This window comes from Pimephales promelas, chromosome 8 (genome assembly GCF_988280905.1).
Source record: "Pimephales promelas chromosome 8, fPimPro1.hap1.1, whole genome shotgun sequence".
Classification (NCBI taxonomy): domain Eukaryota; kingdom Metazoa; phylum Chordata; class Actinopteri; order Cypriniformes; family Leuciscidae; genus Pimephales; species Pimephales promelas.
Genome location: NC_142776.1, coordinates 9,482,360 through 9,509,238, shown reverse-complemented (window position 1 = coordinate 9,509,238; position 26,879 = coordinate 9,482,360). Strand labels below are relative to the sequence as shown.

Sequence of the window (26,879 nt, the reverse complement as noted above, 5' to 3'; positions counted from 1 at the left end):
TCCAGTGTGTCAATTTGTAATGATGTAAGGTAGATTCATCTTTAAATTTCAAATAAAGTAAAAAGAATGAGAGAAATATTAAAGTGCAGCAAATGGAGAGAGGTGGAAGACAGACTAAGCCAGCAAAATGGAGAAAATGTGTGATGGTACAACTGCCAAGCATTAAAAAAAAAATAAACTAAAGATACCTAAACCAACACATTGTATTACGTAATCTTTCTGTTTGTGTGTCTGTTCACCTATACGTAATATAAGAAAGCACTTAAGCACTTAGACAAATAAATCATAGACCACAAGAGACAGTGAATTCACAAACTTTACTATAACCAGGCCCATACAAACACATGCTGTTGTACAGTGTTAAAAAAAAGTTGATGTCAGATTGTCAAAGGTTTCATTGCATGTATACTTTTAGTCTTTAAGACTACGCTCCGTTACCAGAAAGTAAGTAATAAAGAAAACATGACAAACAAATTAAACAAACTAATAAATACCACCATCCATTCACCTGTCGGGACTCAAAATCCCAAGAAAAACAATTAATCAGAATTAAACCAATATCTAATAAATATGAGAGGCCATGTTGAAATGGATACACTAAATGTGCATTATGTACATAACAGACGTTTCTACTTTGCAGAATTTAAGAGAGAGAGAGAGACACCATGGCAGAAACTGCTCATTTCAATAATGTTAATGTAGATGAACATGAAAATGCATTGTAAAATGAAAATTGGGGTGTTTATGTCATGCAGTTTGCCCCAAGGGATTGCGGGGGGGTCTTTTAAGAAGGATGTGGTCCTCTTGGACACCATAAATGTTCACTTGTATGGCACTGCAAACTAGTTTTATACACAGCAGTAACTGAACAGTCATGGTGACATCCCTTTTGCACTTGCCTCAGAGGGGACAATATCATCATTTTTGCATCATCATTCTGTGTCCTTGTCATTTGCAGTTCTCCTCCCAATACTCCATAACATTCACGCCGTCCCTGAGTAACATCTTCACTATTTTCCCACCATTGTTCGTTCGTTTTATCACCAGGTGTTCAGCTCTGCATCCCAGAGTGGACCAGGTGGCTCTGATCAGCAGTAATATGGCTCTTTTCCCCACAGCCTTTCTGAAACAAGGCTAAGGAGTTGCATTCTCCTGAGAGAGTTTCTCACTGGTGTCTCGAAGGCACCCCTGCTCAACAGTATTTGGTTCAGTCCTGGGCGGGAATGCGCGATCTCACAGTACAGACACTGACTGGTGGAGTCCACTATGAGAGGAAGGGCGGCTGACTTTGACAGTCAGCGTTATTGTACAAAGACAAGATTCAGCACCAATTGACGAATTTGTCACAAACAGACGAGGACGCAATACTGTGAAACACTGATGAACGGGCAACACGCTAAATTCACCACACTGACGTTTTTAGAAAATGAATGAAGCCCAGGTTGATTTTTTTTTTTTGACCACCTCATAATGGTTTCAATATTAGGTGAACAGAATGCCACATCTCAGGCACATGTTCAGGGAAAGTCTATTAGTGTAATTATGTGTGTGAAAGCAGCTCTTTAATAAAATCATGGTCTCGGAAGGATGAGTCCAGTATTATAGTTAGAAGTGCTTTAATTGTTCGGTTCTGAATGGTGAGGAGACCCAAGCCTCTGTGCGTGCGAGACCAAGGGTCAGGTCAGCACCAGAATTGTGTGTGTGTTTGTGTACGTGTTTATTTGTGAATTAGTGAGTGTGGTCAGACCCGAACATGTGGTCCAACCCCAGAAGTGAGGGGGACGGTAGAGCCACAGTCATAGTCCATATCCACACTTGTGTGACCTGAAGCCATCAGCCCGCCCACTGGATAAGCTCGTCCATCAACCTGTCTGTCCCGAAAACTCTGGATGTAGCTCTGCCAGAGACAAAAACACATCAATAGGTCTATATATCATAGGTATAGATTCAAAATATTATATCAATATACAGTGAACATAAACAGAAGCTCGACCTTACTTAAAGGAGTAATTCACTTTTCAAAAAACTTTTGCTGCTAATTTACTCACCCCCCCATGTCATCCAAGATGAAAATAAATTAAGGTTTTTGATGAAAACATTCCAGCATTTTTCTCCATATAATGCACTTCAGTGGGAACCAAACGGTTGAAGGTCCAAAAGATACTTTCAGTGCAAACTGCAAACTTGTTCAAAGGGCTTTAAACGATTCCAGACGATGAATAAGGGTCTTATCAAGGGAAACGATCGCTCATTTCATAAATAAATAACAAAGTTTAAGTTTTATATGCTCAAATGGTCGCCTAGCTCTGTTCTGTGACACATGTTTGTGACTCTCCTGTTCGAACTCGTTCATCAAAATGAACGAATATTTTTCCGAGTCATTTGGTTCATTCAACGAACGAAACGAACGAATTGACTCTGAAAATGATTTGTTCATTTTCAGTCACGAACGAATGTTTTCATCAAAAACCTTAATTTCTTTTCGACTGAAGAAAGAAAGACATGGTCATCTTGGACGACATGGGGGTGAGTAAATTATCAGCAAAAGTTTTTTGAAAAGTGAACTACTCGTGCAACATTTTGAAGCTTAGGGTGAACAGACTTTCAATGGAGGGACAGGATATCTCTCAGTAAAAACATCTTAATTTGTGTTACAAAGATGAATTAAAGTCTTATGGATTGGAACAACATGAGGTTGAGTAACTGATGACTTCCTTTTAATGTTTGGGTGAACTTATTTCAAAATGTATAATATTACTATTTCCATGAAGATGTGTCAAGCTTGTCACACGACACCGTGGCCACAATATAGTCAAACACTGATATATCAGTTTTATTTATTTATTTTTCTTTTAATTTAAAATATTCACAAACTTGTAAACCAAATTGTGTTCTGATTTTCTCAAATAAAGTATTCTGTCTTTCACACACATTTAAAGGGATACTCCACTTTTTTTGGAAATAGGCTCATTTTACCACTCCCCCAAAGTCAAACAGTTGGGTTTTACCGTTTTTTAATGTATTCAGCCAATTTTTTTTTGATAATTAGAAGAATATCAGTAACCAGACAGTTTCTGGTCTCAGTGACTTCCATAGTATATATTTTTCCTACTATGGAAGTCAATGGGACCAGAAACTGTCTGGTTACTGATGTTCTTCTAAATATCAGAAAACCATCTGAATGGATTTGAAAACGGTAAAACTCGACTGTTTAACTCTGGGGGAGTTGTAAAATGAGCCTATTTCCCAAAAAAGTGGAGTATCCCTTTAAGGTCATGCTATATGACCAGTGCCTTCATGTTAGTTTATTCTGCAGTGCACAGAATCAGAGTCTGTCAGATTTACAACAGATAAATGTATTCACTTCTCCTGAATTCATGAAAGTAAGTAGCCAGAGAACTGGGAGAGCAATTAAATAAATATTATAGTTACCTCCCCAATGTGTTTTTAACATAAAATTATGTTTGAAAGGGGTTCAATTATTTCCCATAGATTTTCTGCTTCCATAGACATCAAGATTTATTTTACAAACTATAAACGTTTGTGCTAGTACTTATGTGTATTTAAATGTCTGAAACCTAAAATAAACAAGAAAACACTGAACAGTTGTGATGTACGATAAATCTCTCTCTGGCTTAGCGCCAATCAAAGCACAAAGCAGATTTGAATTTAGTTGATCACATGATGCACTAAGAGTTTTAAATACACTGGTGTGATTGTCTGCATCAAAGGGTTAAAAAAAAAATCTCCATCCAGATAATTGGCAAAATTAACAAAGCTAAAACTAATTCCCCAAAGAATTCATTAACGAGCATTATGGCATTTTTTGACCCCAAGCCCCATTAATTCCGAACCCTGCCCTGTATAATTTGCTCAAGCATGCATGTATAGGACGGTGTGTGTATGTGTGGACTCACAGGAGAAAGTACATCTCCATCAAAGCGTCGTATAGGGTTGGGTTTCCTGCGGTAGGCAGGCTCTGGGTGCAGGGCTTTGGCGGCATGTGTGTGGCTTGAGTCCTGCTTCTGCTTCTTTTTTTTCTTCCTGCTGCTTTCCCTCCTCTCCTCCTTCTGACGAATACGCATGAGCTGGACTCGTCGCTGCTGACGACTGATCATCACTGAAAGAGAGAAAAAGTGTGTTACATAACAGTAGCATACATTTTGTATATAATTGGCCCAGTTCACTCAAAATTTTAAACTATTTCTACTAACTAATATTTTCTAAACAACTAAAGTAAATGGGAATGAACATTGTCAAGCAAATGAAGCACCACAAAAGTACCATAAATGTACTAGTACAGCACACATGTGGTGTGTCATGTGATGTATTATTCCCAATCCCAGACTAATCTCATGAAGTAGCGTGTGTATGACACGCCAATTCGTATTTCCATTTTTGGCGTGCTATCAACACGCATAATCACTTTTCAGCGTGTTTATGAACGCCGTTGACTTAACGTTATTACTGTATATATATATATATAATCTACCTCAACCCCGTCCCTTAACCTACCCGTCACTGAGGTTAATACCATTTATAAGTCTTCATCCTAGGAAAAAAAAAAGATTGCTCCCCAGATGTATATCTACATTTTGCTTCGTTTCGCTCGGACATTTGACGGCGTGTACAGACACGCGGAATCACTCGGACATTAATGGCATAGACAAACGGGATGGGATTAATGGGATAGCTCAAAATGTGTAGAGATAACGCATGAATTTTTTTGATTCAAAAAAATAAAAAGTGGTGTGTATGTTTACGCAAAAGTCATGATGTCAAAGTCAAGATAAGTTGTATAGGGGGCTGCACGATTTGGGTGGGAGGGGGGAACTAGTTGGAATTTTTCTGATAAAAATTGCGAAGAGCTCCAGGTTATAATAGTATTATTACAATTGTAATAATACTATTTAACTGTAAAAACAGATAACAAAAAATACCATTATGATTATTATTATTATGATTATCCAGTGTAACTGTAAAATTACAATTCTGATATTTATTTCTTCCAAATAAAGCTTTTATTTTGGATGAAAACTGCAGGGAGCTCTTAAATTCAAAATGAAATGGAATTAGAGACAGCTCTTTTCTTCCATATTGTGACGTACATCTTGTAAAACCGATAATTTACATAGAAAAAAAAAATGCAGGCGGTGACTTTTTTTAAGACTTTAAAGCTTTTCTCTTTATAAATGCTTTCAAGCTGCATGGAGACACTGAAAACACTGTATCATGAGCTGCACACGTGGAAATGAACACAGTGCCGCATTTTGCTCTCTTTTTATTTAATAAATCGCAGCTTTTTCTATTGACAAACCATATTTCAATTTAATTTTGATTAATGATTTAGCCCTAGTATAAACTACTTTTATGGTCTTTTATTTTTAGAGTTTGACAGCATCTGTGCCCATTCACTTCCAAAAGAGCACTCTGCACGTTCTGCTAAACATCTCTTCTTGTCTTCCATGGAAGTAAGAAAATCATGCAGTTTTGGAATAACATGATGGCGAAATAATGCCAGAACATTCATGTAAACTAACTCTTTAGGAAATTTGACATTAATTACCATTCAGTGGACACACACTTTGAATGGAAACTGCCTTGGAGAGACAGAGAACCTCTCCATGACCTGATGCTCTGCTCTGCATGATTGTTTGTGTGATCATTAGTCACACAGGCCTGAGAGCACACCGACAGACAGAAACCATCTGCCGTTCTCCACACACATTCATACAAACCTTCTCTCCCTCTCCGGTACAGTAAATCTACAAGAACAGTGCGTCACAAACTCCAAACAACACTCCGTCTCCCTCTGACTCACCCTTCGTGTGGGAGTAGCCCTCTGCCGTCACTCTCCACTGCACCAAAACACCCAGCAGGGCAAGAGCAGGCCAGGCTCCCAGGACCACCCACGTAGTCCAGCACACCGGCTCCCGGGGGCCCGTTTTCACCCGATCGTAAATGTACCTCACGAGTCCAAAGAGCTCCACGAAATAATCGGTGGCCACGACGATCACTGCAGCCCCGAACACGGCTGTGGAGAGCGTGGTGAAGCATCTCTGCCACTGCAGGGTGAGGACGGCGAACAGCATGCCCAGCCCCAGCAGCACGCCCAGGGGCACCCACACTGACCGCGGGGGATTGGACGACAGCTCCTCCATGCCTATCAGGGTCCCGATGCCCACCAGCAGGCCCAGGAGCAGCCCCACCATAAAAAGCCCAACGCTCCGTACCAGCATAGTCACCAGGCCGCACAGGGTGCCGATGCCCAGCCCGATGCCCACGCTGGCCTCAATGCTCAGCTGCGTGTCTAATACCCGCTCCTTGTAACAGAGCAGGAAGATTATCACGGACCCGAACATCAGACCCGTGAGGAAGAGTACAGCCTTAAAACAGCGGTAACCTGCAGAAGGAAAAAAGAACAGGAGGTGAGAGTTGAATGAGTGAAAACATGTGCCAAAGAGTAAATTAGGGAGAAGAGAAAGACAATCCGAAGTGGATAAATACTGGAAGTTTGTACAGAGTGGCTGATTTTACAGCTCAAGAATAGCAGTTTATTAGCAGCAAGACACAAATTACTTTAAAGTTGAAGCACTCAGGATTATAGCTTTCATGTATAATACTAAAAAATAACAGGGCAACTAATTTAGGCATCACATTACCAATGTACATTATGAAAATGGATAAACATTTCATTGGGTCATTCCACAACTCTTGACTAGAACATTAACAGGTATTTCCCTTCACTCCAAAACACATTAAATAACACCTAATGTAAACATGTACTCTTCCATTTCCAGCCATATTCAAGCCATGCTGGAAAATTAGCCACAAATAGCAACAAAAAACATTCATGTAACCCCAACAAAAATAGATTAAGTAAACTTAAATTCTAAATATATTTAAGTGGATTGAACACAATGAAATTAAGTATGTATAGCAAATGTGTTGCCTTAGCTCATTTGAGATCCCCATGTCTCTGGGATTAAACCTAATAGAACCTTAAAAATGGTCATTAACAAAAGAAACATTTATTAAGAAACAGAATCTAGAAGGATATTAAGATGTCTTTAATACTTTTAGAGTCACAGCAGGCACACAGTCCTTTGGAAAAAGAATATTTGTGTCACTCTTTGATAGGAAAAACACGATAAATTTCTAGTTTCAAAGGTTTTTGTTCTTCAGTTGTTCCTCTTTGAAAGAAAACAAAAATGAGTGGTACTTTTCATTGAACATCCATTCAATTCCATATGACAGCTGTTGACTAACAACATAAGTGGATTGAATGGTACAAAAGAAGTGGAATATGTTCCCTTTAAATCTGTAGCCATCTCAAGTAGACAGACTGCTGTACAGTTATATAAGCTGTGACCTTATTTAGAACCTTATCAATATTGAAAGAGGGCAAAAAACAACTCAGAACAAGAGAACATGGGTTTGACACAGAAACAGAACAAAAATTTAAAACCACCACCATAATTAATATATTCTAATAGGGACAGACTGCAAGCATGAGATCATGTGACATCCACAGATTGTTACCTGTAATAAAATTATTAACATTGTATGTTGGTAACATGTACAAATATTGTGTCTTGGTAATGCATACATAAACAACATAAACATGAAGACTCAACTCACCAAAGAAGCAATAGATGATTCCGAAGAGACAGCACATAGAGCAGACCACCGAAGGGACTACCTCATAACGTCGTCCCACTCCATCGCTACAAGGCTCCAATTGCTCTGGTCCAGCTTCTCTTGAGGGAGGGGCCAGCTTAAAGGCTAGGGTCTGTAAGGTGGACGTCATGGTGACCGTGGTAGTGCACTGGACGGAGCGAACAGGTTGAAGGGAAGGGGTGACTGAGGGAAGGGGAGAGGGCTGGGAAATCAGGGTACACCACGTGTCCACATGAATCTACCTGTAAGAGAGAGAAAAATCTATGTAACTCCATGAACGAGGGCCATCCATTATGTTGCCTTGAGGTAAGGTGTAATTTTCCTTGCTTTACGCTGGGCAAAAAAAAGGAGTTGGCTGTGAAGCACAGTAGAGTTTAATTTTATGTATTTATGCTGAAATTACAACAATTTAGTGTCAAGCTATGTAATATATATAGTTTATATATATATATATCTGAAGATTAGAAGACTAGAAGTTACAAAGCCAGCCAAGTCAAGACAAATTTTTTCCTATAGCAGTTCACAATAAATAGTTTCTTGTATCATGACAGAAAATCATGATGTATTATAAGATATTTTAAACAATTTCTTTGCTTATATTCACATTCAGGAGATCAGAGTCAGGCGACAGATTAAATTTTTTCTACGATATAACAATCAAACGAGGTATGCCAGATATAGCATATTTAGCCCTATGCAAGTATACTGTATAGTATGCATATAAAGTTGGACATGCTTATATATCCAACTTTATATAAAGAGCAGTTATATAAAGTGTAATATGTTACATTTTGCACACAAAAAAAAAATCAGGCAGTTGAGATTTTCTATATACAGTAGTGTATAGCTTTACTGTACTTCACATATGCGGATAAGGTTGGATATATAACTTTATAAATGGAGCTGTGCAATAATAGTTTACATTTTACGAAGACAATCTTGCAGCTAAGATTTCGCTATATAGTACATTGCTTTACATGGGAATCCTTTATATGCAGGGCAGGTGATGCTGGGTCATAATATAGAAAGTTTTCATTTTTTCAAGTTTTACAGGGTCCGAATTACACTGACTCTTTCTCCGTCCTGCCCCTTTAGTTTTACCTTCCCCCCACCAGTCTCTGGCTGTTTGGAAAAGTTGTTGAATAACGTAAAGCTAACTTTACTTTTATAAAATGTAGCTAGCTACACAACCCCACGACACTACTAATATACAGGTCATCACTCACTCAAAGATATTTGCTGTTTCATTTATTCTCTGCTTTACTTCACTGTTCTTCATACCCCCCCCCCCCCTTTTCTATATCTTTCCCCACTCACTTCCTTACCCTCCTCAACCAGTCTTGTTCAGTCATGCCCTTCTCCTCTGTCACATAGTTGTGGTTCATTTTGTGAATAACAATGCCTATGCCTACCAACTGTTCAGCCGTCAAGCCTACTTTAAATGATCACAATCTAATCAATGATCACTTCGTCACTTACAGTTGTGTGATTGTTCTGGCACTGTTTACTACAGAATAGTGATCGACCAATATATCACCAAGGCAAGGCCGATATATCTTACAAGATTTATATATATTGCTTTACATCATGGGAGTATGTGCAGGGCAGGTGAAGTAGAATAAACTATTTATCCCACATTTAATATAAAGATGGGCAAGAACATAGTACGTTTAACATTACCATTTATTTATGAACCAATGATAAAATATCTTGCAGATATCTGTTTAAAAAAAAAATAGCAACATCGGCTGTTTAGCCGATGTATTAAAAGTTAAAGGGTTCGTTCACCCAAAAATGAAAATGAAGTCATTAATTACTCACCCCCATGCTGTACCAACCCCGTAAGACCTTCGTTCATCTTCGGAACACAAATGTAACTTCCGGCGTTGCTCACGGCGGAAGTTGAAAACTTTAACTTTTTACGCACTGACGCAGGTGTCAACCAATCATATCGCCTATGCAAATACCCTAGCGCAGACGATACCCAAATCAGTTCATGCAACAGCGGAAAGGTAATGTGATTGGCTATTGTCACCACCAAGGTTCAGACACGCCATCCATCAAATGTTGACGTCTTTAAAGCAAAGCTGCAATAGCTATAAACCTTTTGCTGCGTTCATTCTGCAGTACAGTTGCTTCTGAATGCAAATATACATTATATGAAACACGTCTGGTGGGCATGGCCCGAAACCAATCCTAATTATACAGAGCTTCTTTAAGACCCACTAGTCAACTAGTCATTCAGAAAACCAACTTGAGGAGTAGATTATGAAACTACGTAGTTCTGCATATCCCTAGCCCATAATTCCCCTCAAGCCAGTCTGAGTTGAACGTGAGAAAATTCTGCATTCGGTTATGCTCCCTTCCTATTTTCTCCCCTTCTCTGTTATACAAAGCACATGCCTTAGTAATTATCTTTAACATAGGGATAATCAAAGCTCCGTTTATGTCAACCCCCATGTGGCAGAGAATCCCTGCCAAACCAAACTACAATCCAGCACAGAAAATAAAAAAGCCATATTCTACATGGGGGAGTACAGGTTTTGATAAAAAACATATTTTACATCAATAGATCCCCCTATCCAGACAGATGTCAAACATCAATGGCCTTGAAGCCTTCCACTTCCTGTCTGTGACCCTAACAATAAAAAGATGCAACCATTATCAGCTCTACGCCAGGCAGCATTGACCAATAGGAAGGCAGCCTCCCCCTCCATAGCAACAGACTAGGATCCAATCAGAGCCATTCTAGCTTGTGGGGCTCTTCTAAGTGTTGCTGTAGTATCAACATCACAACCTGAAGAACTAAAACTACTGACCACATACCCTCATTTATAAACACAAAAGTTCACCATACTCTCCCGAATGTTTAAAATCGCATTTGAGTACACAACAAGCACAAGTCTAGTTGAGGACAGTGAAATGAGTTACTGCAGTTACACTGCTGCGGATTCTGATGCTTTCAAAAACGGTTTCCTGAGGTTTTCTAGAGGTTACCTGAGGTCACAGGGATAACCACGTTCAAATAGACAACACCTGTTTATTGAACGTATTGGTATCATGACCTCTGGAGTGTCTTTGGAGTGTTGTTGTATAGCGAGGTGGACACTTGTAACCATGGTAACCTAATCTGACACAGCTGTTAGAGCTGTCTGGCTTTGGTTTATCCCATTGTTTCAGTTTGCCTTCCTTTTGCTCAGTTCCTAGCCTCCCACTTTTTATGTTCTTCCTCACTTGTTGTTCTGCTCTAAAGCTCATTAATTACTTCCATCTGAGGCCTTTTACCTCAACTTGCAGTTCTTTCCATTTAAACGGAGAAGCTTAGCGTTCACAGTCTTTATTCCCTGGAGAAGTTTTAATGGATTTGGTCACCTGTCCTTCTGTTCCTCACCTAAACGCACTCTCAGTTGCCTCCATGTCCAACACTTGTGTTTATCTGTCTTCTAGAGCAAGAACATAATCAGATTAGTGACAAACAATATATGATTAATCGCTCGCTGGTCCAACATCAGCCACCCGGCCCATTCCCATTCCAGGAAACATTCAAAACACCATCCAATTTACCTTACACTACTGCATATAAATGAGGAGCACTCAATGAGATTAAATCCCTTGCTTTTGTTCATTGTCGCTTTCCATTCTCTTATTTCCTCAGATAAACTGAAATGCAGTCCAGTCTTTACTGTTCAACAGAGTCAATCTCCTATGGGGAGCCTACAAGGTTAGCTGAAAAAATGTGCAATGTCCAATAGGGAGATCAGGGGTTGTTCTTTTTGAATGGAAGTCTCTGAAAAGATGCACCTTTGTGTGCTAAATAAACTGATTTGGTGCAAAGACAGCTTAACACTTAATAAATTGCCTAATAGACAACTGCCAGATGATGTTGCAACGTCCTCCTTACCCGAGTAATTCTCTAGTTTAAAGGAGAACTCTATTGCAAAATTAACCTTTGGTCTAATAAAACATCGGTACCTAGTCAATCGTTCTCTGAGATTTGTTTTCATGATCATCCAATTAGAGCCAGACCGATATATCGGCAGGCCGATATTATCGGCCGATATTAGGCATTTTCAAAAATATCACTGTCTGCAGTTATAATGGCCGATAAATGAATATTTCAAAAATAAAATAAAAACGGGCGAATCACGCTTCAACCATGTCATGAGTGTTGGAGTTGTATAGTTTGTCCACCAGAGGGCACTCTACACTGTCCCTGTTGGCAACACTCGTGTATAATGTGCCACACATCCTGCACCTGCTGATCCAGCCAGTCAGGCAGAGAGAACCAGTTATGCATTATCATATTATTTTAGTTAAAACTCATAATTAACTACAAATAACTAATGTTAGGGAAATCTGATACTATTTTGTTGCTCGTTTCTGAAATAAAAAAAAATAATAATAATATCGGCCGATATATCGGAATATCAGATTTAAAACCAACAAATATTTGTATCGGCCTTCAAAATCCTTTATCGGTCGGGCTCTATATCAAATGTAAAGAGTTTTATCTCTAAAAACTGTTTAGCGTATAATGCTAGTAATGGGGGCATTTACTAAGTAAAAAGAAATCGCTAGTTTATACCACTAACAAGGCTCAAAATAGCCCCACACTAACGCAGTAACATAATGAGGGTCCCTGCATGCAAAACAGCTATTTTGAGCCTTGTTAGTGGTATTAACTAGCGATTTCTTTTTACTTAGTAAATGCCCCCATTACTAGCATTATACGCTAAACAGTTTTTAGAGATTAAAGTCTTTACTTTCGATTAACATGAAAACAAATCTAAGAGACCGTTCAACTCAGACATTGTTCTCAATGGATGTACAGAAACTGCACCAACAAAAACTTTACTAATGCATGATTGAATTTATTTTTAATGACATGCCTAAACAGAAAACTGATGGTTTGTTCTTCACATTTTCAACGTATATTTTATTGAAAGATAAAGCAATGCCAAGAATTTTTGTCCTCGGAGTCAACGCACCCCTTAATGCAAATTTTACTTTGAAGAGCAAAAAAAAAAAAAATCAACTGATTCAAGTCTGATTCATGCATGAATAACTACAGACACAGTAATTTGTTTGTATGCGTTTGATGATGTACTGAATGAGTGGCACTATAGGAGTGGTATTTGACCACAGAAGCAGATCCGGCACCACCTGCTACACCCCCTACAAGCTGTCCCGTCGTACCCAACACCAGGGCCTTGTCTGTGGGCTATGTTCTCTCACGACTCCCTTAGTCACCCACACCCAACACCAATCATCCATTAAGTAACCCACCTACAGCACCGTCAGCATGCGTTGGCTACAGATGATATTGTGTGCGTTTTAGGCAGTGTCGTGTTTGGAAAGCATTCAGTTCCTGAAAAATTTGGATCATGATTTGGACAGTATGTTCATCCGAGCACAGGGTTCCAGCCTGATGCGTCACCCTGCAACAAAATCAATGTGTATCATAGTGTTGTCGTCTCATTGCTTTCCATATCTTATCCAGCCTACAGACTCTGCCAACTCTTTATCCAGTTTTGCTCATGAAATGCAATACTTGCTTGACTCGCACACAATGGTTTGATCCAGTATTGTGTGCAAGTGTTGCGAAATGTCCAGCAGTAAACCTCAATCATATCCTCCCACAAGTGCCAAAAGCTACACCCCACCACTCTATCTTTCCCTTACATAAACATTTACACATTTTCTTTGTCTCATCCCATTTAAAACACTGTATGTACAAACATTCTATATCATATTTGGACAGACATGGAGCACCCTCTCATTCACACATTGTCTAGATGGCGCCCAACACACCACCATCCAAAAGATAATCTTTCACTAGCAGATTTTCCTATTTTCATGAATCAGAAGGTGCTCTTTGGCACAGGCTGCAACTAAAATAGTCTGTCATCTCAGCCAAACCCTGCAGGGGCTGTTTTTCTCTCGTCCCAATGCGGTTTGGACACTGCCAAACACCCAGCGTGGAGTTACAGAATTCCACTCCGGAAAAGATCAGTGTGAGTGAATTTGTGTCTGTGTGTGTGTGTGTGTGTGTGTGTGGGTGAACCTGGAACACTGCCAGCGGAAGAAACTTGGGCAGAGAATAGAGAGGATGGAATAATAAAGGAGGAAAAAATTAAATGATGAAAAGCAAAGAGCAAAACAAAAGAGAGAAGACTGTGGTGTGTTTTAAGGAGTATAAGAGAATGAAGGGGAATACAATGTGAGGAATAGAAGAATTGATAAGAGAGGAGAAAGAAATGGAACCCTCTCTTACATAACTCCTTCATAATGGATCGGTCATGCTCCACTCATTCTGTTCATGTGTCGCCTGCAGTATCTGCTGACGAAGGGTGAAAGGAACCTACAGCCTGGTTGTGCATGCAGAAAACTAGAAAATGGAGTCAGATGAAACATTTCACAACTCTTCAGACTGAGATTAGCAAATCTGACTAAGGACCGGTTTCAACTAAAAACTGAAAACTTTTTATGGGTTTTGGTCGTTAATTTACGCGACAACTGTGTTTTGGGGGCCTGAATTAAAAAAAAAACAAAAAAACCTTTACCTTTCTCGTCTCTGTGTAAACTACAAAAACGCGAATTTTTGAAAATGGGGACTGAGCGAACATTACGTGTTCAGTCAACTGGCATGAAGTTTTACTTTACAAATGGCGCTTTTCCATTACCAGTACCAGATCGACTCAACTCCACTAGAGCTAGCTTTTCGCTCCATTTTCCATTGCTCCGACAGTACCGCCACAAATAGTACCCGGTCGTCATAGCGACTCCTTTCGTTCCTCGTTGCCCCATCAAGTAGCCTGAATTCGTCATACTCGTATTCTAGTCAGAATATGAGTCTGAAACTGCTCCATAGGGCTTTGATTATGAGGCGTGTCTTAACCGAACCAGGAACTCAATTGGATAGTCGGTAGACCTACAACCAATCAGAGCAACACAGTAAGTCAAATACTTTGCATAGCAAAGTTGTCAACTACAGAACTTGCTTATTTTAGAAGTAAAATAACGAGTGTTGCTTCTTTCACTTGGTCCTCCATGAGTGCGACCAAAGGAGAAACCACAACGACCACAGGCTTTTCATTACGTCCCATCTTCTTAGCGACCGTCAGAGCCAGCTGATAAGTTTTTGCCGAATCATTTAGGAAGGATGGCAAAAAAAATGCCTTGATTGCAGTTCTCTGTTTGTCTATTAAAGTTAATGCGCTGTCGATTCATTTTACAACAGATGCGACAGTGGAATCTATACATCTCAATTCTCCAGCTGCAGTCATCCGATCTTTGAGGGAAACCAGTTAAGCGCTCTTTGATAACGTGATGATTACGTCCCTGAAGATCACCTGTCCATCATCGTATAAAGCCCGCCCTGGGAATTTGATTGGCCCGATCATTTTTTGACTGATCATTTACTCCTTAATGGGTCAAGTCCAGGCCGAACTTTCCGACCAAAGAATGTTGTGGGCGGAGTTCGGGCGGGTATATCCAGGATACCCATCAAGCTCTCGCTGGATCCTCTCTTCGGCAACCAAACAAAGGAAAGTCTGCGCCTCCTCGTTTGATCACTCCGTATTCTTCCGAGTTACCATGATAATAATATAACATAATAATATCTCTGGCTAAACTATTTAAAAATGGTGGGGTTATTCTGGATACTCTACGTGCAATGATGACGTAGTGAATGGTGACGATTCTCTCTGACCAATCAGCAGTCATCATTGTTTTCACGTCACATTTTAGTATCGCCTCAGCTCACCTTAGCTTGCACAGAACCTCGCCATGAGGTGAGCAGGTACAGGTACACATTTTACACAATGGAAAACCAAACAAAGGCGAGCAGAGTCGAGTCAAGTGTCAAGTCGAGCTGGTACCGTGTAGTGGAAAAGCGCCAATAATGACGTTGCCAACTACTGGCCTTGAAGAATAATACAACATTTTTAGTCATTTTTCGGGAATCATTTTGACAACTTTGTGTGGACAAGAACGTATTTTAATAACAAGAACTTTTTTTCTCTGAATGACAAGGAAATGAACCTCATGTGCTATAGTTTCAAACGACTCCCAGAACGACAAGGCTCCAGTGAGGTCATACTCTCTGCACTTCATGGCTCAGTCTACAGGAAACACATTGCATAAAAACAACAAAATCAACTTCAAAGCAATAACAACAGATGTAAATAATTTTCTTTCACAGGATCTATCACCACTCTAATCATTCATCAAACTACTATTTTTAATGAAAACAATCTGTTATTCTAGAAAGCTTCTGGATTGAATTTGAGAGGTTCCTCAAGTGTCAGACCTGTAATCGTACCCACAGGGGTTGGTCACATGAGACCAAATACAGTCAGGTCACATCATTGTAAAACAACAGTGGCTCATGTGCAACAAACGGTTACAGGAATCCCCTGAAAAGATGTTCATAATAATAATAATAATAACAACAAGTAAGAGTGCAGTTAATAAATCTACAGTATGCGTCTTCTTTATGCTGATGCATGGTTATCAAGGCACAAAAATGTGTCCAGTTCCAGTTTGGGGATTACTTGTCCCCAAGTAACAATGATGGATTTTCTGTTAAATTTATATCTGGTCAACAAATGAATGTCCAGGGACAATACTAAAACAAATTAAACCGGATAATTCCAGGGAAAAAACAGGGGGAAAAAAGAAAGCAACAGGCTTTCCTCAGACTACCACTCCAGATTTCACTACATTTCTTGCTTTACTCTGACAGAGATCTAAACAAAAGATTTCGTGGCAATTCTACTATAACTCAACACAAATAAGTTATGGCATTGCTCAGACCACTGAATATCACAGCCAGCTAGCGAAGAGCTTTCTAGTAAACAAACTTGAGCAGTAATGACAGGCCTTAGATGGGGTTACTAGTCTAATATACACACGTGGACATCGGATACCTGGCGGACTCAGTTTATTTAAGGTTTCATTAATTCTGAATCAGACTCAAATATATTATTCTGTATAACTTTATTACATGACAACTAATAACATACAGGGTTCACTCGGTTAACTTCAAATTCAAGGACTATTCAAGGACTTTCCAGGTCCAACACCCTCAAATTCAAGGAATAAATGTGGGGAAAACATAGTGTAGATCAAATAAATTATAAAATATTCCAAATATCTTGAAACTTGCATTTTCCAGGCATCATGTTTCAGTGGTTGCCGCCTATTTTGGCAAAGCGTGAACCTCATGGCAACATATAACAAAGTACCTCACACGGGAAACACTTGTAACGCGTAAATGTGAGTAACTGAAGTAAATCAAGCAAGCTAATATTCAAGTGTCCTGAAGTGTTGGCGAAATAACACATTAGCGGACCGGAGGGATTTTTTTTCCAGAAAAGGTTTTGCACAAAATAAATTCAAGCACTTTCAAGGACCTGTATCTATTTCCAAAAACTTTCCAGGGCCTTGAATTTTGTTTTTCAGATTCACAAACTTTCAATGATTTCAAGGACCCGTGGGAACCCTGAGAGGCAAATAAGGGTGTATTCACACCTGCCTTGTTTGGTTCGATTGAATCGAACTCTAGTTCGTTTGCCCCCTTGGTGCGGACCTTTTGGGCAGGTGTGAATACAGAAATCGAACTCGGGTGTGGACCAAACAACCGAACCGAGACCCAGCTGAAGAGGTGGTCTCGGTACGGTTCCAAACGAACTCTGGTACGGTTCGTTTACGGTGTGAACATGAACCGACCCAATTGCAAGAAAGCACTGCGTCGAAAGAGAATATTGCGCGTCTGCACGTCTTTCTGCGCGTCGTGTGTGAATGTCTAATCGCGCAAAGATGCAAACAAAATATCGTTTGCAGTTCATAAAGCATTTGCAGTTCACCACCTTTTGGTGGTGGTTGACGAGTTTCCCCCTTAAAGCGAGTGCCGAGAAAAATTCTATATAAATGTAATGAATTATTATTATTATTATTAATGTAAGGATAGTTACAATACAAGGATGATGATGCGTTAATTTACGTTAAACTGGACAAACTTAATCGCAAGCGTTAACATTGACAGCACTTGTTAGTACACAATAAGAATCTCATTATTTGAATGAGTGAACATAGCCCCTCTCTATGAATGAAAACTTTATACCTTCTCCGTCTTCTGTGCAGTGCCACTTGTAACGCAAAGTTGAGATGTTGCCCAGAGATAAAAAAAAACAGAAGGTGGTCAAATGAAAAGATGCACGAGAGACGAGAGTTGTCGTATTTCCCCGCGTTTATAGAGCCACTCAAACGTTACACTCGTCGTCTTCTCAAAATCCGAATTACAACTTCGTATAGATGACATTGTATCATATGATACTCATTAGTTTCTTCATATTGCGTTTGTACAGAATTAACACAAAATTAGTAAAAGAACAAATATTGCAGTATGAAATATATGGAAATATCTCCATGCTGAGCCTTTTTTGCACTTCCTGATTTCCCTTGAGAATCCTTGTCCAATGAATGAACGACCTTAGCACACGTGTGGTTTGGTTTACAAATTTTGGTTCACTTGCAAAAAGAGCAGTGTGAAAGCGAACCATACCAAAAAAAAAAATTATAATAATTTATTTGGTCCGGACCAAAGCAAGTGAACTATCGGACTTTCCTGGTGTGAATACACCCTAAGAAACAAAACATACAGTTTTGTAATAAATTATGGACTCAGAGTGCATAAATTATGATAGAATTAAAATTTTTGGGTGAACTATCCTTTTAAGGCCACTGAAAATTTCCATTGTCCAGTTGGCTGAACAATCTACACTAAGGTTCTCAACAATAACTTTGTCCCATAAACCCTTGCCTTTATTCGCATCAAATGAAACATGCAATCTACCCATGACTTTCATGAACAACTAATTGGAAAGTGCAGACTAGTTCCAGAAATGTCCCACTCATTAACTGTAACTGTTTCCATAACACAATGATGAAATGCTTGTGCATGCTGGAATTTAAAAAGAGTCTGCAGTACATGTGGCTTGTGTTGAGTGGATTAATAGTATTATGACCTCACGCCTCCACCCTTTCTGTACGCCATTGTATTTTTTTCAGCGGCAACCCTATAGCACCTCTCATTCTTTCCAGGTCACTTCTATTGTGTTCACTTCGTTCAAGGTTTAAGGAATGCCTCCACCTAACCACCTGTGACTTAGGTTACATCCACATTAATCTGGATACATTTGAAAACGGGTTTTTCGTTTAAAAACGCTCTCCGTCCACACTAGCGTTTTCGCCGTTTTCTGACGTTTCAGTGTGGATGAGAAACTTCTAAATTCACTTTACTGCGCATGCGTGAAACTTCACAAAAGCTCACTGAGATAATAATGTTATCGCACAATAACAGGATAATTTTATTTAGCAAAATATCTCACCATTACTGATGCGTCCAAGTCGCATTCAGTCACCCTATGTTTGGTCTAAAGCGCAACTGCTCTCCTGTTTTGCCGCAGGACAGCAAATGCAAGTACATTATCTGTCATCTTTGTAGTGCTATGAAGAATAGCACATATTAAACATATTTTAGCAATAGTATAAAAATGAATAACACAACAGGCACAATACCGATAAACATGAATATCTATTGGTACTACATGGATCACATGACTAAACTTACGTCATCGTTTTGAAATACCTCCGGTTTCACTGTCCACACTACAATGCGAAAACGGCGTTTTCAAATTTATCCACTTTAGAGAGCGTTTTCCAAACGATTCGTTTTTGTTGACTTAAAACGGCGTCTCAGTGTGGACGGAAGGCCAAAACAGAGAGAAAAATATACGTTTTCAAACGAAAACGTATTAGTGTGGACATGGCCTGTACACACCATTACACTCTCATCACTTACTACCCTGTAACACTTAGTACACATATCCTCCAACACCCATTACACTAACATGCAGAAATTACCACAAAATTACTGCAACCAATACAAATGTAACATAACATGGGGTTGAACATACAGACTGATTGGGACTTCTCAAAACAAAGCAATGAGTATGTTTTTCCTCTGCACAGACTTTTTATGCTCCCATCTAACTTAAAATAATACAAAACTCCCATCATAAGAAGGTCTGTGAGTCATATATCTGTCAGAGTTGGTGGACATCAAAAGAATGCAAGTCTTTTGGTGATTTGGACATGGAACAAAAGGATCCCCATGTGGCACACGCAAGTGAGGACGAAAGACGAAAGATTCGACCAAACAGCTAGAGGCCTGAAGGACAATGAATGGTCTGTTTATCATACAGTGCATCCGGGGGAAAAGCTTGCTCTGTTTCTGTGTTCAAGTTGAGCCAGCGTAAAACGAGCTAAACCACATCAATATCTGCAGTTTACATCAACAATATGCATACATATCCATTATATGGGCAACATATGTTTTGGTTAAAGGGATAGTTCACTTTGAAATTAATTTTTGATATGTTTTAGCTTACCTCAAGAGCATCCAAGATGTAGGTGTCTTTGTTTCCACAGTATTTTCAATTTTGACATTTTTCAGTCAAACCGTTGTTGTCTATCAGTCATACACTGGAGGCTAAGGGGGTCCACCAAAAAGCATGCACAGAGAAGTCCAAATTAAACATGATTTAATGACTCGCAAATGTAAGTACACATTGATGGCCTAAGACATGAAACGAGCGTTTTTTGTGAGAAAACGAACAGTATTTATATCGTTTTTACCTCGTGTAATCACAGTGACGTCCAAGTGATCTGAATCAGTTGTGCAATGTCCAACTGAACCGAACTGAATCAGTTCAATGTTACGCCGGAAGTGATCGCTTGCGTGTGACGTCACTCAATATTTACACGGAGATTTCGGAAGTTTTACCTTTTACTAAACATATTTAGATATACGGGAAACCGCAATGGAAGACAATTTCGGTATATCTAAATATGTTTAGTGAAAGGTAAAAGTTCAGAAATCTCTGTATAAACAAAGAGTGACGTAGGCGCGCAAGTGATCACTTCCAGCACACGCGCAGACCGAAGCGCCCGTGCCGTCAGCTCATTTTGTCATGGCTATGATTACAAGAGGTAAAACAATATAAATACTGTTCGTTTTCTCACAAACCGCTCGTTTCGTGTCTTATGATTTAATGACTCGTACATATAAGTACACATTGATGGCCTGTTTAATTTTGACTTCTCTGTGCATGCTCTTTGAGGTGAACCGATTGAGGACCCCCTTCACCTCCAGTGTATGACTGACAGACAACAACGGTTTGACCAAAAAATGGCAAAATTGAAAATGCTGTGGAAACAAAGACACATCTTGGATGCCCTTGAGGTAAGCTAAATCATATCAAAAATTAATTTCAAAGTGAACTATCCCTTTAAATGCATAAAAAACTAGTGGTTGGTGTCAAAAGTGTAATGATCTAAGACGCACAGCTCGCACAAAAAGTGACTTTCAAACCTTCCATTTTTTTATTCATCAACCCAGCAAATGACCAAAATCAACACCACGTGGTCAATTTGAATCCACTGCGAAATGTATCTGGGCCATCCCAAGGAATTCACAGTTAGTGTGGATTCAATGACTGAATCGATGACAAATATCCAAACAACAGTAAACGTGACTTGAAACTCCACTGCAGTGATTGAAATGACACGTGTGTATTGATGCTACCTCACTTAAGTGTGATCCCTAATCTGGTGTCCATATTGACAAGCCAAATCAATACAAATTAATAATGTATTAACATTAATTATACTAACACCTGACAGCAGACCAAGGCATAATCTAATATACCAGTTGCTAATGTAACCTACCTATACCTAACCTAACCAAAGCAATTATCACAAGCTCCCATCCAAAATACTCAAATATGTTGGTTTCATGATAGCTATGATGCTAAATGTGAGAGATTTTATAGGAATAGGTCTCCATGATGAATTAACTTTGATTCGATGCGTGCTGACATGCAGGACAAATGACGGGGACTGCCCTGGGGGCATCATTTGTGCTGTGCCAATGCTGCTGTACAGTACCACTGCAATCGATGGGTGACATGTGCCAATACCAAATGTTCCTAGGGAACGTCCGCACAGGCTAAAGGCCAAGTGACAACATCACACAAATAAAACTGGCAGTGCACATGCTGACAGTCACCAACTCCTTAAAGCAATCTGCAAGGGAGTAAGTCTGTAAGGAGCCATTCACACAGCACAACACAGGGTTAAAAAGACAGATTCCAGTGTGTACGTGTATTGCTGTCAAAGAAAAAGATTTGGTATGGTACGTACATTTTTCGTAGCATGCACACAAACAAAGTCCACAATGTGTGGAAACTCTGATGGGATCAGAGTTAGACCTAACAAAGAACATGGTAGTAAGATGAAGCACACAAACTGTAAACATGACATATCACGACATGATCATAGCGGTGACATAACGAAGATCACACAAGAGGTTTTGTGAGAAGTCAAATTACTTGTATAGTACATTATACTAACCACTGGTTTGTAAACAATATCAAAGAAAGTCTAAAAGAAATAATTGAATGATACTGGTTCTCACAGTGATTTGAATCGGACCACACTGCTAGTGCTCTTTGTTTTTGCTTTACTAAAAGAACTAAGAAGAATGAGTTTGAGTCACTGTTCACACAATGTTTTTGCACTGTAGCTGTTATATTCTCTAGTTGTGGTGTTGTAGTAACATTTATTAGTATGGCAGAAAACAAACCATTCATTATGAAAATTGTAATAAATCAATTGCGGATTTTATTAAAAAAGTGGTTCCGGTTCTTGGAGGGATACTCCATCCAAACATCACCCTCATGCCACCCAGGTTATTTACCATTTTCATTTAGCTGACGCTTTTATCCAAAGCGACTTACAATTGCTATTTATTTCAGAAGTCGCACGCCTCTTAAGCTACTTGGGTTAAATGGATAGTACACTTTGAAATTAATTTTTGATGTGTTTTAGCTTACCTCAGGAGCATCCAAGATGTAGGTGTCTTTGTTTCCACAGTATTTTCAATTTTGATTGTGATTACAAGAGGTAAAAACGGTATAAATAGTGTTTGTTTTCTCACACAAACCGCTCGTTTCGTGTCTCAGGCCATCAATGTGTACTTACATTTACGAGTCATAAAATCATGTTTAATTTGGACTTCTCTGTGCATGCTCTTTGAGGTGGACCCCCATATACTTTTTTATTAAATGACTGACGGACAAGAACGGTTTGACCTAAAATTATCAAAATTGAAAATACTATGGAAACAAAGACACCTACTATTTGGATGCCCTTGATGTAAGCTAAAACATATCAAAAATTAATTTCAAAGTGAACTATCCCTTTAAGTGTCTTGCTCAGGGACACATTGTTGTCTCGCAGTAGATTCGAACCAGGGTCTCTCACACCACAGGCTTGTGTCTTATCCACTGCGCCATCACCACCCCATTTACGAGTTGTATACGACTTTCTTCTGTGGAACATAAATGGAGATTTTTACAAAAATAATCCATCTCTGTGAGGTCATATAATACAGATAGGTCGCACAAAGTTGACAATGTGAAATTCGCACGAGAAGTGACAGTCATCTGTGCTTCCAAATCACTTCTCGCACGAGTTGCACAACCTGCTGACGTTCACAGCAAGCTGACGGTTGGACAAAAGTTTGTATATTATTTAGTATTAGTAAAATTTTTGCATTTTTCCTCACACACCTATAATTTTCCATACGAGAATGATTAATCAACTGGGGTCATATGGATTAGTCGTGTTCCATTTTGCTTGGTTTTTGAAGCGTCAACTTTACTAACACCTGACCAAGGCATAATCTAATACACCAGCTGCTAATGTAACCTACAAAGCAATTATCACAAGCTCCTATCCAAACTACTCAAATATGTTGGTGTCGCATGATAGCTATGCTAAATGTGACAGATTTTACAGGAATAGGTTTCCAGCCATGATGAATTAACTGGATCATTTTCCGAAAAATCTCCATTTGTGTTCCACAGAATAAAGGAAGTCATATAGACTACAACTGGGACTGCATGAGGGTGAGTAAACGATGAGAGAATTATCATTTTTTGGGTGAAGTAACGTTATGCCTTCAATAAAAACAGTTCTCAGTACTCCAAGAAATCAATGAAATAGTTTGACACGATATCTCCCAGCCAATTCCATGTATACATTGTCATTGTACAATTGTTTAACATAAACGAAACTAAAATAATATAAATTAAACTATAACACACATAACATACAAGCCAAACACATAACAAAAAGCAAGTCTAAGTTCTTGAGGGTGTCGCATTCAAGTTTGTCTGTGTGTGAGTGTCAAGTCCTGTCGCGTCTCGCACGTCAATGCCCTTTCTGCTGTATGTTAACAGAAGTCATAATCACTTTACCCACAGATATGAACACACATGCATAGAGAGGTATCTATACGCGTAAGACACTATGGAGTGTCATATCTTGTAAATCTCATGCACACATTCATTTGGACTGGGAGCAGATGAGACATCTCGTTCGAAGTAGGCCACGACATCATTTTCTTGATATGATCGCATTCATAACACGCAAGCAAATCCCCCTATGCTACTGATGAACAGACATTTAAAGTAACACGCGAGTCTGTTGCATGGACGACCTTGCCTGAATGCTAAAACCAAACCGCGTTTAGCATTCTCGTGTTATTATGAACAAAAGCGTCCAGACGTGGCCATATGCACTCACCCTGACCGCGGTTCAGCATCCTGCTTCTCCCAGATCCCGGTCCCGTGCTTTGGCAGTTTGGCTACGCTCGACCGACAGTCTAATCTCCGCCGAAACAGCCACATTCCAGTCCTATCGATCAAGCCCCGCACACTTGAGCTCGCTAGGGAATATAAAGCACTTGTTTGTCCTGTCAAACCGCTCCGGAGATGTTCCCTCGACTCTGTCGGATTCTCGTTGGTCGTGGGTGCTGCCAATTAGTCCACGCACTGATTATTATTGCCTAACATCTGTGAACCCTAAGACAGATAAAGCACAATATTGTATAGTATGCATTGGAGTGACTTCAGTGGGATGACAGTCACTGATCAAAAAGATGCCGATTGCCGAAACACATAAATAAATACTGCTGTTGCCTACTCAGTCTGGGGCGGACCGTATTGGCCCGAGCAGGCGGGGTCAGGAGAAGATGTAGGGCACGAGAGTGCTACTAGTGGAGGATCGTGAATTTGAATGAACACAGACGCACGCAAATCCCTGGGATTCATTTCGATTAATGGGAAACTCTAAAGCTAGCTGCTGGTAGTATCTGGGTGCAAATCTGATAAAAACCAGTAAATCAGAGTCTGTAAACAACACGTTCAGTAGTCCTCATAATGACCCGTATAGACTCATAAATGCAAAACAACTAAGCTACATTACAATACAGCTTATGGAACATTCATTTAGACTACTGTGAATTATGTCTACTGGCACAAATGAGTGGATTCAAAATCTAAGCAGGCTAGCCTACACTTAGTCATTCATCAGACATTATCAAATACATGTCTTTGAATTAGGCTATATACCATAAATATCATTATATGTCACTGTTAGTCTCACATTAACCTGTTTAATCCCAAATCTTTCAATTTGAGTAGGCCTACATGCATTTTACTCTTTAGACCTCTCTAACACTCAAACACTATGCCCTTTTTGATTTTATGTTGGTTAAGTAATAGAAATTTTAGGTTTTATACTCAGTCACAAAAGTGACCGGTGGGAAACACCATAGTCAGAATTCATAAAAATTCTTCAAGTTATTGACACAATTAATTCCAACTTCCAAGACATCCAATACCACATTTTGTCATTTCGTGAAGGTTTTGTGAGGTGAAAAGGTTGCCATGTACAAAGTTACACCCTGGAGGAACTTCTGCTTGTTTGGCTAGACCCCTGGGCTAGACCATGACTACACTTGGCCCCTGTCCTAGGCCAGTTTCAGGGAGATGTGTAGTGTACACTCATTCCGTGCACTGAATATGGGCCGTACGTTGTAGAAAGGGTTGTTCGTGGTCATGTGTGGGGCACACCAATTGGTTCTCATGAACATCTGCCTAATCCTCCAGATAGTTCACCTCTGCATCACCATTCAATAATTTACCTGGCACATGGGACGTTTCACCCTGGTAAGTTACTCCCTATCTGAGCCATCAGGGGAGGGGGCATTGAAAGTTTCTGGGATACTAAACTACACTGAACAAAATTATAAACACAACAATTTTGTTTTTGCCCCCAATTTCTCATGAACTGAAATCAAAGATCTTGAAGCACTAGTGTGTTACACGGGCCGTTAACAAATTTATTTAGTCTTACGAGTATAATTCTCAAAATATATCAGTAGTAGACCCTTTAAAGAATATGTACAGGCTAGCTCTATATGTTAATTAAAATGTTATACATACTATTTTTTGTAGTAGTCTGAGGAAGACATCTTCTGGATGTGCGAGTGTCCGAGCAGCAGGAATTAAACTGATCTGGTCATGTGACCTTTCACATTAGTCACATGACATTTATAGATTTTAATCAAGACAATCTATTTTGTCATTTAAAAGTTGAATTTCTTGCCCAAGGTCAATAACAACATTTTTTAGAGCTTCCATAAATAAGAAAAAAAAGATGCGGTCACTTTTGTGACCGGTGGGATTAAACAGGTTAATCTCCCAGACAGCCAAACATTCCAACAGACGAAGGAAAAAATGACGTGAGCATCTTGACGAAAAAAGCGCAACACCACTGCTGTCACCTGGTGGAGAAAAGGCTTATAGCATGTAAGTGAGGCAAAGAGACGCAGGGGAGCTGCACAATGGATTTGTTCACCCAAAAATAGAACACAAACGAAGATGTTAGGCTTAATGGCATGACAGCCTATTCACTTTCACTGTACGAAAAAAAATAATAATGCCATGAAAGTGAATGATGACTGGTTTGAAACAAACCTCTGGCTAAGTAAATTGTGACAGAATTTTTATGGGGGAACTATCACTTTAACAGTTACAGTTTTTACAGTTAACTTTTACCAAAATTGATAATAAATCAGCATGTTAGGATGATTTCTGAAGGATCAGACACTAAAGACTGGAGTAATGATGCTGAAAATTCAGCCTTTTCACAGAAATAAATTACATTTTTAAGTAGGCTATTAAAATAGAAAACCTTTATTTTAACTTATATGTAATACACAA

The 26,879-nt window shown here is 39.3% G+C and overlaps 1 protein-coding gene across 2 annotated transcripts; it reads right to left on the bottom strand.

Moving 5' to 3' along the window:
- Positions 1-298: 298 nt before the first annotated feature.
- Positions 299-26,235, bottom strand: tmem198ab (transmembrane protein 198ab). Of its 2 annotated transcripts, XM_039689322.2 has the most exons (6): positions 26,100-26,235; positions 24,397-24,674; positions 7,642-7,922; positions 5,822-6,403; positions 3,918-4,120; positions 299-1,897 (listed from the first exon to the last, which is right to left on the bottom strand). In XM_039689322.2, exons 3-6 carry the CDS (start codon positions 7,808-7,810, stop codon positions 1,742-1,744), a joined length of 1,110 nt encoding a protein of 369 aa, XP_039545256.2. In that variant the 5' UTR covers positions 7,811-7,922; positions 24,397-24,674; positions 26,100-26,235; the 3' UTR covers positions 299-1,741. The 2 variants fall into 2 exon arrangements, with proteins under 2 accessions (XP_039545256.2, XP_039545257.2); XM_039689323.2 differs by lacking the exon at positions 24,397-24,674 and having other exon boundaries at positions 26,100-26,185.
- Between the last annotated feature and the right edge of the window lie 644 nt (positions 26,236-26,879).

Bases quoted from the DNA above. Each gene is read 5' to 3' on its own strand.
- tmem198ab (XM_039689322.2), bottom strand. From the start codon at position 7,810: ATGACGTCCACCTTACAGACCCTAGCCTTTAAGCTGGCCCCTCCCTCA. The intron at 4,121-5,821 runs GTGAGTCAGAGG...TCTCTCTTTCAG, and splicing joins GGGCTACTCCCACACGAAGG to TGATGATCAGTCGTCAGCAG. The intron at 1,898-3,917 runs GTGAGTCCACAC...TGTCTCTGGCAG, and splicing joins ATGGAGATGTACTTTCTCCT to AGCTACATCCAGAGTTTTCG.